The sequence below is a fragment of the Parambassis ranga genome, chromosome 18, assembly GCF_900634625.1.
Source record: "Parambassis ranga chromosome 18, fParRan2.1, whole genome shotgun sequence".
Taxonomy (NCBI): domain Eukaryota; kingdom Metazoa; phylum Chordata; class Actinopteri; family Ambassidae; genus Parambassis; species Parambassis ranga.
Genome location: NC_041038.1, coordinates 6558268 through 6571301, shown reverse-complemented (window position 1 = coordinate 6571301; position 13034 = coordinate 6558268). Strand labels below are relative to the sequence as shown.

General features: G+C 41.2%; 1 protein-coding gene across 6 annotated transcripts in view; it reads right to left on the bottom strand.

The window, feature by feature from the left end:
• LOC114450753 (solute carrier family 24 member 2) overlaps nucleotides 1-13034 on the bottom strand; it is a 39494-nt gene that overhangs the window by 16533 nt on the left and 9927 nt on the right. For 4 of the 6 annotated variants that reach the window (XM_028429102.1, XM_028429101.1, XM_028429104.1 and 1 more), the window contains one exon: nucleotides 455-493. The exons of the other annotated variants lie outside the window; for them this stretch is intronic. In XM_028429102.1, the coding sequence (XP_028284903.1) occupies nucleotides 455-493 (39 nt within the window). The remainder of the gene's footprint in view (nucleotides 1-454; nucleotides 494-13034) is intronic. 6 annotated transcript variants of the gene reach the window in all.

Below are 13034 nucleotides of genomic sequence, written 5' to 3'. Positions count from 1 at the left end.
AGCTGTTGGGAAGCGTGCCCGCCTTCGGCTGCTCACAGGTTGACGCGTAGGCACAGGAGGTGTCGGGTGCTATTTCACAGGCCCATATGGGTGTGAGCGGGGCAACAGGGAGACATGTTGAAGACTGGCAGGGCTTGTGTAAGGTCTCTGAGATCTGGCTTCTCCGTGTGACCCTGAAGAAGTTCCCGTTCGGGCTCTTGTTTACCTGTTTTCCTTGATATTCCATAAAGAACCATGTGCTTTTTTTTGGAGCTATGCAGTCTTTAATTGATACATGCAAGCATTGGAGAGGAAGGGCGGAGCTACTCTCTGCACAGAGGGAGGCTGGAGGTTAGAGATAACAGCGTCTTGTTCACAGTGTGGAGGGAGAAACAGAAGTTACGCTAGAACAGCTACACAAAAACGGGGACAAACACAGGAGAAGACGAGGAAGTGTCAATCAGACAGGACCTACCGACAACTTGCCGTCATCCTCTGGCGCCCCAGGACTTGCCTTCTCATCCAACACAAAGAGAAGAAGAAGTAAAAGGGGGGAGAAGAAGAGAGAAAGAGAGAAAAACAGGACATAGATGTGAAGCATGCCGTACACAACCACACAGACAAGATGAAGAGACGGTAGAGAAAGACGTTATAGCACAAGTAACAGCGACAGTGATGGCTGACTGTGATGTGAGTGGACAAGACTAGAGGGACAGGTTCCTCCCCACTGCTGCGCCTGCCTACTGTGTCAGACGCAAGCTGAGCTGGATTAGATTGTGTCGACTTGAATTTCCTCGAAATTCGTTCAGAAGTGTCATTTCAATTTCAGTCATTTAATTCAAGGATGTCGACTCATATCAGAATTCCTGACGCATCTTGGTCCTCACCGTAAAAAGAATGGTAATGGTGAAGTAAAAATAAAAACCCCTAGAGTGAGTGAAGTAAACGTTGAATACACTTTGACATTTCATGAATTGTTTTTTTGTTGCTGTAAAGGGAGACAAAAATAAATGGTGACCGCTGAGACAAAGTCACAGCTGGAAGCTGCTTAACTCTGGTATAATCTCTTTAAGCAAACATCTGCATTTGAATATCATCAAATCGTCAAACAAGCTAACACAAAGCTAACTTGTCTTGTAACAAGCTAAAATGTCCTTTTGGCCAGAAAGCTAAAACATCCTGTCAGGAAACAAGCTAACATGTTCTGTCAGGATCTGTATTTGTATTTGTAACATGGTCAGTTTAAAAGAGCACAAAACTTTAATCAGAATGATCAACAAAATGTTATAAAAATGTCATACATTGTAATGTACCAAATGAAGCTAACAAGCTAATTCAAACCTGATGTAGCCATTAAACTTGTGTTCTTTTATATGTGTTATTATATTAACCCTGTCACTACTATAATCATAACAGTTCATCTTCTCTTATTTTTTAAATGATTCTGTCAGAAAATGTTCTTTGTATTAATTATTTTAGCTGTTTTACTTGACAGATGTGAAGCTGCCACATATTTGTTATAAATGCTCGGAACAGTGTATAATAACAAGAAAAGTAAAAAAAAGGATTTTAATTTTATAAATGATAAAAAACTATAAATGTACAGCAACAAGACAACAAAAGTTAATGAACTGTACTCCACAAAACGTAATGAATGTAAGAAAGAGCAGTTTCTGAGCTTTCAGAATCTGTTGAGATTTGTTCAATAGTGCGAACATAACCAGAGGTACGGTAGTTTTAAACAGCGTATGTCAATTTCTGTCACCGGCAACAGCTCCGTGTGAGGAGGGTTAAACCAACTGTCATTTACGATTACAGACCTGTAGCTAATGAACTCAAACATGCAACAATAGCTGAAGCTTTAACATCTACCAGAGATCAGGATAAACCGGAGTTCTACTAATCCTGACGCCTGCTATGAAAACAAAGCAAGACATACAAACTGACCCTTTAAGCTAAGCAGCTGCTGACTGTAGCTCCACGCTCACTGAACGGCTACCTCTGTAATATTGTTCTTCTTAACTAACTCGCAACAAGAAAGAAAAACGAGTGTATTTGCCAAAACATGGCAGAGACTCAAGTGTTTTAACAATCACTCCATTTCCTGCCATCGTTCTCAGCAGCCCTTCTTGGCATGTACATTAGTGTAAGTTTATTTTTGTAACAAAGGCCTTTCACCAACTGCCTGACTGAAGTGTGCTTCACTTCACTTCTCCAAAAACGTGTGCGAAACAACTCAATTAAAGGCCTCCATTCCTGACTGCAAGGCAATGAGCACAAAGCGTTCAGATCTCAGATTATCCAGGCTTTGTTTCACGGATTCAAACAGAAACTGGCGTGTGTTGATAAGACGCCCAACACCAAATAAACAAATTCAAAAACAGATCCAGTTCAGTCTTGTTTAAAAAAAATCAGGGCAAATACACAGATTTTCAGATGTATTTGAAATGTCTAGATCTTAAAAGTGTTTACAGATTATTTGACTAATAATGTCGATCATAAACAAATTCCACCTAATCTCAAACAACTCAGTTGTTTGAGAAGAATCACCACTGTGAATGTCACTTTCCATTGTGTCCCACTGTTTCTGCTTAACAGCTCATAATTTATCACGTATTAGCTTCAGCTACTAAATAATGACAGAATTGAGTGGGCTGGAATTAAACATTCACCAGAAAAAATTAAGCAGAAGTTGAGCTAATCCTGATTTTTTTTTTACAGAGCTATTCAACTGTAACCCTCTTTTTTCACTTGCTCATTTCATATCATCAAGGTAATTCCCTGCACACTGTAGTATAATTATTCTATTTCCCTCTGTAGCACCCTCCTCAAAGGCGAGTCATGAGGGTTAGGACAGAGCAGGTAAATGTGCCAGATAGAGATTACGCCATGGGCCGCTCATTAAGCCAGCGTTAAATATTATGACTAATAATCACGTAGGGAGATTAGCATGTTCTCTGGAGTTTTTTTTTCTGTGTTCCAGTTCTTACGTAACGTCACATCAGGATAATTCTTGGAAGCGCATCAGCTGTGAAGAGATAAATGTGTCTGTGCAGCCGTGTGTGTGTGTGCGTGTGGCATGGCGTCATGGAGAATTATCGATGAAAGTGCGTTGTGACATCATGAGAAAATAAATAGATACTGTCAGAGCTCAAATTGCCCACAGCTTAAAAAAGAGGGGACTTTTGGAGGAATCTGGCGGCGGAACGCCGGAAGTCCTGACTTTACTGACGTCAGCGGTGGATTATAGGTTTTCTCATAAGCACAAAAACAGACTGTTACAGGAGGAAGTTGATTTGCATTTCCTCTATGCTTTGACACCCGAGTTTAATTACACAGGAGAATAAAGGTCTATTTTACTAAATCCACCACATCCTTTAAATTCTCAATATACTTTCTGCTATCATAACAGGCAACTGTTAATTTCTTATAAGAGTTCTCATGGAATCAAACTCCAAAAATGTCGCTTTAGATTTACTGAATGAGCAGATGCTCATTATCACATACTGCAATTTACACAGCATTTAATCAGGCCATCGTAACGCCACTGCATAAACATTTTGGGATTCTGATAAGTCCAGCGTTGAATGAATCATGAAAAGACATACAAACCACCATCTTTAAACCTCATAATTAAGTATACAGTGCATCCGGAAAGTATTCACAGTGCCTTACTTTTTTCACATTTTGTCATGTTACAACCTCATTCCAAATTGTATTAAATGAATCTCTTACCTCAAAATTCTACACACAATACCCCATTATGACAATGAGTAAAAAATTTTTTTAATTTATTAAAAATAGAAAACTAGGAAATAACATTTACATAAGTATTCATTCAGTATTTTTCCACTGATCATCCTTGAGATGTTTCTACAGCTTAATTGGAGTCCACCTGCGGTAAATTCAGTTGATTGGACATGATTTGGAAAGGCACACACCTGTCTATACAAGGTCCCACAGTTGACTGTGCATGTCAAAGCACAAACACCAAGCATTAAGTCAAAGAAAGTGTCTATAGACCTGCGAGACAGGCTTGTCTTGAGGCACAAATGGGGGGAAGGAAAATTTCTGCTGCTTTGAAGGTCCCAATGACCACAGTGGCCTCCATTATTCATAAATGGAAGAGGTTTGGAACCACCAGGACTGGCCGGCCATCTAAACTGAGCGATCGGGGGATCCCGATGGTCACTCTGTCAGAGCTCCAGCGTTCTTCTGTGGAGAGAGGACAGCCTTCCAGAAGGACAACCATCTCTGCAGCAATCCACTAATCAGGCCTGTATGGTAGAGTGGCCAGACGAAAGCCACTCCTTAGTAAAACAAACATTGCAGCCCATCTGGAATTTGCCAAAAGGCACCTGAATGACTCTCAGACCATGAGAAACAAAATTCTCTGGTCTGATGAGACAAAGATTGAACTCTTTGGTGTGAATGCCAGGCGTCATGTTGGGAGGAAACCAGGCACCGCTCATCACCAGGCCAACCATCCCTACAGTGAAGCATGGTGGTGGCAGCATCATGCTATGGGGATGTTTTTCAGCAGCAGGAATTGGCAGACTAGTAAGGATAGAAGGAAAAATGAATTCAACAATATACAGAGATATGACCTCAGACTGGGGTGAAGGTTCATTTTTCAGCAGGACAACCAACCGAAGCACACAGCCAAGATCTCAAAGGATTGGCTTCAGAACCACTCTGTGAATGTCCTGGAGTAGCCCAGCCAGAGTCAAGGCTTGAACCCGAGTGAACATCTCTGGAGAGACCTGAAAATGGCTGTGCACAGACGTCTCCCATCCAACCTGATGGAGCTTGAGAATTACTGCAAAGAAGAATGAGCAAAACTGCTAAACTAAAGATAGGTGTGCTAAGCTTGTGGCATCATATTCAAAAAACCTTGAGGCTGTAATTGCTGCCAAAGGTGGTTCAACAAAGTATTAAGCAAAGGCTGTGAATACTTATGTAAATGTGATTTCTTAGTTTTCTATTTTTAATAAATTAAAAAAATGTCAAAACATTATTTTGTAACATTGTCCTAATGGGGTATCATGTGTAGAATTTTGAGGTAAGATATTCATTTAATACAATTTGGAATAAGGGCTGTAACATGACAAAATGTGGAAAAAGTAAAGAGCTGTGAATACTTTCCGGATGCACTGTATCTCTCCCATCTGTAACAAACTTCTGTGCCATTTTCTGATGGTGAGATCAATCCAGTAAATTCAAGTACATCTAAGATACAAGTTATACTGTCAAGAAAAGCACCTTAGTGAGTCCCTATGCTATGCTAAGCTATCAATAATAAGCTATTAATGCACATAATTGACTTTTTAGTTTCCAAACTATGCAAATAAAGTATCAATTCCTTTCATAAATCAAAATGTCCGACAAAAGTCATTGAGCTCTTCAAATGTTAATATAACTGTGAAATCAAACATGCCCAAGCAGACACTGTGCTGTCTGTTTTTTAGTGGTTTTTACAAGCTGTAAATATGACGTTTCTTGGTAAATCCTTATGTTTCAGTCAAACTGAAGCCACTGTAAATAAAACATGTGCGAGCGTGTGCGTGTGTAAAGGTGTGCGAAAGCTTGCTGAGCGAACCCGAAAAGTGAAATCTTGCAATCTTTGCCTGCACGTGCTTACAGTAAGCAGCCTGTCTGTCAGAGCGTGAAAGAACAGCCTTCAAGATTCGCCCTTTGAGATTTGCCCATGGAGGTTGATGGTGTTAGAGCTAAACTGCGGAGAAGCACGACTGAGCAGCATCTCTCTCTCCCTCTCTCCCTCCCTCTCCCTCTCTCTCTCTCTCTCTGCCTGGAGACGATAATGATGATCTTCAAGGAAAGAAGAGAAAAGATGCACAACAAGTCAAGAAGCCATCCACTTGCTAATTAGTAACCCCTTCATTTTTCTAACAAGCAGAACTAATTACAGGAGCTGCCACGACACTGATTTCCCACAAGGCATTGCTCACCAGGACTAAGCCAAAATTGCTTCCTCTTACCCCCCCCCCCCCCCCTCCCAACTCCACCTCCCATGAACCAATCAGACTGGAGGCTTTGGGGAGACAAACAGGCTAACAGAAACTGCTGTGTCATTTGTGTAAGTGAATGTAATCACACAAAGCTGTCTGAGCAGACACAAGCACCGTCTGTCATTTTTTTTTACATGTGGAGTAATAAGAATAAGAAAGAACAATAAAGTGATGTATCCTGATCAGACCTGTAGTTTGTCGTTGCCATCAGATCAGAGCAGGGTTTGATCTGCCGTAAACAACAAAAGCCTTTTGTGTGTGTGTTTTTTTAAAACAATGAACAAAAGTTTGTCTGCATTTATATTCTGAGGAGTGTTCACCGCACCGTCTGCTCCAGACTTTTTATTTTTTTAATCTATTTTGGGTTCAAATGCTTCACTTCTGTTGGGTATTGATGCTGGCAGATAGTTCACAACGGGGTCAACCAGACCAAACAGTGATTGATACGGGTCCAAATCTGGATGTCCTCAGGCAACAGATGGGTATTGTTTTTCCAGGTATTGGTCATAGAAGGGGGAAAAAAACAAGCTTTGTACTTTCCAGATTTCTCAGTATTAGTGTATCACATTTGTTTATTCTGCCAGCCACTAATAACAGTTAATTCTCCCAGACTTCACATCATGCAAAGGAAACGTTATGAATGAATAAAAAGCTGTACTGCATATGCACATGGTCCAGTACCTGTATAGATTCTCCAGTATGTATGCTATGTGAATGCTACACCAACTTCATTCAGATTCTTACATTGTGAGGTTGTCAATAATGAACAGAAACTCTCCTTAAACATGCAAACTACAACTGGCAGCAGTGTAAACATGACACAGTCATTTTTTTAACCTTTTCCAGTGCACCTATGTCATTAACTTCCTGTTCTAAACCACAAATTCCATCCATTGGTTAGTCAGTACTAAATGTGAAGAGACTAGAGCCAGAAATTCTCCATGCTGCTGTCTACAATTTTCCAAAGGAATCAATTATATTAACACAGGATTGTTATTAAACAGCCATTATCATGTGATTATTTTTCCACCTCAGTTGGACCCTTGCGGTATTACAGTCGTCTGTAAACATAATCTACATTTCGCCTTTGAAAGAACATAAATATCACTAGATGTTCTCACTTTAGAGAGAACTGTGTCCGTGCTGAGTGTATCTACTTCTACTACCCATTTTCCTTCTGTTGCGATCAACTCTTTTAAAAAGACTTTTGTTTTTTAACAGCTGGGCCTTGTGGTTCTTAGCAAATGTTGTTCAAACAGGAGTAAACAGTGGGATTTGTTGGGGAATATTTTTAGCTGTGGATTAATACACATTTGGAGCCGTCATCAAATTTACAACAGCAGGACAGTGTGCATGTGTGTGTGTGCGTGCGTGCAATCGCCTTAAAATAAACTACAGTGTGTGACGTGTTTGTGGTAATAAAGGAACATGTCAACCAGTGTGACTCACTGTGACTTTCAACAAACATGGAGGATTAAGATTCCTCACTCAGTTCTTGATATTTTAGTTCTAGTCTTCTTCATGTTCAAGAATATCCTCAGTGTTCTTCTCTGTATCTTTTAACCCTTTGTACTGTTGTTTAATCGCACTTCCACCACATAATCCTGACTGGCTTTGTCAGCAGAGAGAGGCACACAGAAGACTGTTATCTGGTAGAGGCAGTGACGTGGAAGTGTGTGGAGGAAGTTTTCTGCTGGATAGTTGACATGTAGTACAGATGCAAACATGGGTAATATGCTGATGGAGGCCCTTCGGGTGACCTTCAGCTTGAATAGGGATGGGCTTGCAGTGAGGGGCCGCCTGGTGCATCATTCATCTCTCAGTGAAGATCGTAATAAGTGTCAGCCCTCATAGACCAGCCGAAGAGAGGCTTTCAGCAGATTCACCGAGCCCCGGAGCATTTTCTAATTAGCTCATTAGAGACTGTTTGATTGCAATCACTCTCATTTTCAGAGTTTACTCTTTTAAATTTGGTTTTAAATTCTCAACGATTATCTGTAAGATATCAGGTTTGTGTGCAGCTGTGAGATCTATACAGCAGCACTTTGCAGACATCATCGCCCTGGATTTCACAAATTACGGGTATTACATGAACCGCAACTCTCGGAGCTGATGTAATGGTCAGCTGCTCAGCTTAGCGGAGCTGCTGTTGAGGGTCAAAAATCCCCCCGAGGAAGGAGTTAAGCATGTAAGGCCCGCTGGTCCTCGGCCACCTCCGACCATATGCACCCTTTCCATCTGCTTGGGTTGTGTGTATCATCTTATACACCCATGAGATAGGGATCTCGGTGCCCTTCACATGATGCTTTTACAGTGCAGTTACATGATCTAATTTGACCCTGCTTTCAAAAATAGCCCACGATCAATAAGGCTTTCAGTTTCTTGCAAGCCTCAACATTTCACCTTCAGGTTCTCCCTCAGAAAAAAAAAAAACAACACTCTCATTTTACATTTTGAGCAGCTTTCCCTGCAACAGAGACCTCCACATCAAAATGTATAGTATGTAATCAGCGTAACCTTCAGTTACATGTTTGAAAGTAATCTTTCTTTCAAGCTAGTGATGTAATGAGATGTGATGGTCTGACTACCTGCAGGCCTCGGGAGCTACAGTAAAACGACCCCAAGGTCCAAACAATGCACAAATCAAACCGCAATATCCTCCAGTGAAGGCTGCAGTTAAAGCTGGAGCCAGAGCTGTTAAGCCTGTCTCAGTCAAAACAGAATACAAACTCATTAAGCATTAAAGACAAAAGCTTCCTGAAATAGGCCAAAGGAGGAACACTCTGTTTGGGCTAAAACATAAGGCAGCCATGACTCCAAACTCTTCATACGTAAACTAGTTTCTGATGTCATATAAGCAGAAAGAGGGTGGGGTAAAGGATTGATCAAAAACCTCCTCCATGCAGCTTTAAAATACCAACTTAAAAGCATCTGAAGACACTATATTTAGAAAAATAAGATCATCATAGGGAGGGAACATGGAACCTAAGCAACAGATCAGAACATCACCCTATAATTCCGCACAGAGTGGTGTCACTAGATCACATTTTTCTCTCCTTTTGTCTCGATTGATGAGGTGTTATCAGTAGCTTTTGATTGAGAAAATTTCAGGTTAATGCAACAAAGGTGCAAAGCTAAAAGGCACCAACACAACCTCACGATAGTGCTGCACTCACTAACGTTAAAGACTGAAGTGGAGGTGGTGCTGTCCATGGTGCTGCAAGGAAACAAGCCAGTATGTGAAGTACTGAGATTTCAGCTTTGACATTAAGACAGAGGGACAACTGGCTACAGGATGTCAACTCAGTTACTTGACCAAAACACTCTCAAAAAGTGCATCACATGTGTGGTTTACTATGTAAAAGCCAAATGGATAAGGTAAACCAGAGTGCAGTTCACATACACATTTGTGCACATTTTGCTGTGAAACCAACAATGCAACAATGAAGTGGCCCCATTCATACTGGCTCTACTTTGCATGTACAATGAAGGCAAACACAATAAGCTTCAATGTTTTACCTATTTTAAAAGCATACTAGATTATGCTTCACACAGACTTTGCAATACGTGACAGGGTGACCTTCAAACCATTAACAACACCGAGGAGGCAGTGAAGAGCCACTGTCCGCTCCGATAAGAATGAAGGGGAGGGAAGGGGACGCCACATTGTACAATTACTAATTCAGGACCACATAAAAAGCAGCCATCAGCACCTGTGTTGCTAATGAGAACTTTGGCTTGCACAATTGTTATTACTGAATGCAATTAAATTGAATTTGGGACTAAAGAAAAGCGCCGGCAAGGAGGAAAAACACTGCAGCGAGAGAGCCGACACAATAACAGAAGACAAAGGAGGCGAATGCTCACTCAATAGCCCTCTGCTCTGCTTTTCTAAAACTTGACACTGTATGTTTTGATCGGTCCATTTCTTTATACACAACCTTTTTCTCTTTTGACTCTTCTAACAGCCCAACAACAAGGTATAAGCTCCAAAACAGGAAAGCTAATTACTGGCTCGACAGTGGCACTCTCTCTCTCCTTAGACAAGGAGCCGCAGCTGGAATGGATGATAAAACTTGGACTCCTCATCGTCATGGGGAGATCAAAGTCTTTCTATTTTTAAATTATTGGACTCTGGCTCAGTTGTTGCAGAAGCACTAAAACAATTCCGTTCTCAATCCTGTACGGGCTTGAAACAACACTAATGGATATATAAAGAAAGACAACTTTACAGCTTAAAACCAATTCATTGATAACATTTAATCTAAACCTGCTTCAACTATTTAGCATCTACTATCCCTCTGTAAACTTCTTGTTCGTCTCTTTTCTATTTTTCTATTCAGTTTCCACTAAGGCTATGTCTACTACTTCCCTTTTGACAAGGATTCAGGGATGCATGCTCATAATACTTTCGCTGAAATATGCCGTACAACTCAAGGACAAGCTAATATGATAAATGGACATTTTTATTCAGAGCACACCAAACCTGTACAATGAAAAGTGGAGTTAATTCCTCTGGATTTCATTGAAAAACATACTTTTCCTAGAATTAAAAAGGGGTATTTAAACATGGATTTGCTACATATTAGCTTGCTTTTATGATCCATTCAGGCCCAAAGATGCCCTGTGAAACAGATGTAGTTTATGATTTGGCACAAGTCCAGCAGTGCCCATCTGGATTTTGCTAACAATTAGCCTTTCATCTGTCATAATCCTACACACACACACAGCTAAGATAGTCAGGAGATCACATGGTGCACTGTGTGGTATTATCAGGCCCAAGGTTGGAGTTTAAAAGTAAAAAATAGCACAATGAGCAGCATGCAGTTTTATATGTGAAAACAGAGGCAGTCGCCTGCATGTGCAGCACTGGTGTTCGAATGTCCAAGTCCACAGGGAGGAAACGCAAGCCGTCTCCGAAAACAGAACCTGCTTTGTAACCGATCTTTGAAGCACATCCTGATGGAAGATCTCGCCTCCGTGACGCTATTTATAGCTTGGTAATGCATCAGAGGTCGCACCTTCTATCTCAGCAGAACCAACATCTGCCTCGACACACACTGGCTTATCCGACGCTGACGACAGAAGGCGTCTAAACAGTGCAGTCGGATGACGATTCTTACCTTGACTCTAATCTGCAGGGTCAGTTCATTTCAATGAGTTTCCTCTATTTGTCAGTCATTTTCTCATTCTGATAAAGTCATCATAAGGAATGCATGTAATAGAAGCATGTTTGCATCAATTATGCATTGTACAGTGATATTAAAGGGCTGATAAAATATTCATATTATTCACAAGGTGCTTCTTATTCATCTAGATTGTTTTGGTGGGAGTTATTGGATGCTGAGATTTCACCCCTCTCCCCAAAATCATAAAAGTAGATGTCATTTAGCTTGTGTTGGTAACATTTGTTACCTTGCTGTGAGCACTATTTTCTACCGAACTACACATAACTACTGTATCAATGAAGGCTGAGTACAAACAGACATGAAGAGTGGTTGCACACTGGCTTTGATGCAGTAGCGGATGTAGTGTGGTAGAAAAACAGTGCCACAGGAAACATATGAATATTTGATTTTAGGGTGAACTGTCCCTTTAACTGTTCACCAAACTAGTTTGATTGTTTTTGATGTGTTGTCAGATGCTGTCACGCTCATCCTTTAAAAAGCCCTCATTACTGACACTGTCAAACACTGACTTGTGTTGTGTCACCTTGATCATAACAAGTGAAAGGGGAGCTTGTCACTCAGTCGTCTTTCATAAAAACCCTCTGTGCACAAAGTGCCACCTAATCTGATCTGCCTGAGCTACTATTTTCAAAAAGCAGCCAGTCAGTCCATCAGCCAAACAATGAGAGAGGCCACAAGATAACAAGATAAGCCCGGTCTGGCCTGGTGAGGTGGTCCTGACTGAGCAGGTGGTTGGTTCATAGATGATGAAAGACCCTTCTAAAGGCGTATAAGACTGTTCTCCTCACAACGACACTGACTTGACACCCCGTGAGGCCTAAACTCAGAGAGTTTTAAACGGTAAAATCAATTACAATGGGCAGCGCAGAGAAAAAGTATCACAGATTGGATTGGAAAAATGATACTTTTCCTTTATTTGCTGTAGAGTGTGGTTAAGATGCCAGCATTGATTGGCTTTTTTTGCAGACAGAAAGAAAAAAGAAAAGTCTTGGACAAATGATTGCTTCAGTGGGACACCATCCGCATGCAAAGCCAACTCTAGTACACGCACACATCTGTTGCTTTTCTAGTGAAAAATGACTGAGGCAGAGAGAGGCACTCCTCCATCTTGAGCCGCCGTGATCATCCAAGCTTGTGACGCTGAGAAATGAGCCTCTCTCCCATTGTGACCCGGAACTGTGTCTCTACGGTCTGTACATTGAGGATTTACTCAATGTGTGTGGGTGTGAGATGGTTTGGACATTGGGTTACCTCATTCGGTCTTACTGCACATACCGAATGACCCAGCATTCTGCAATCAGACCTTTGTGCATGAGTGTGAGTTGACTTCGCTGACCGCACTACCAGACTAAGAAGCTTAAGTGTGACAGAACGTGCAACAATTAAGAGCAGTGATACGGTGAAGTGACGCAATCTTCCGTAGCTAACGGGACATAATGATGCAGAGGGGGCAGATGTGTCAAAACAACTAATAACACAGCCTCATAAAGGTAGTGTTAGGGACAGTCTTATGTAACACTATCCCTCTTCATTTGAAATAACTTAGAAGTCATCAAATATGTTAAGCAGAGACATGAAGTGTATAATGACGCAGGCAGCCTGCAGTGTCACATCTCAGTCAGCATGGCAGCGGTGGCAGCCTAACTCACTGGGCAGGTGCCCTTGTTGTGAGATTAACCGGCAGTTAAGCACTTATTAAGTAAACAAAGGTATTAGGCACCAATCAGGCCAGAATGAAAAGGTAAATGCTTCCTTCAAATGTCTGTGATGCTCAAGTGTGAATATGACTGTTTGATAGAACCAGCTGTAATGTTAATGTTTAAGGTCTTTTAGCTCA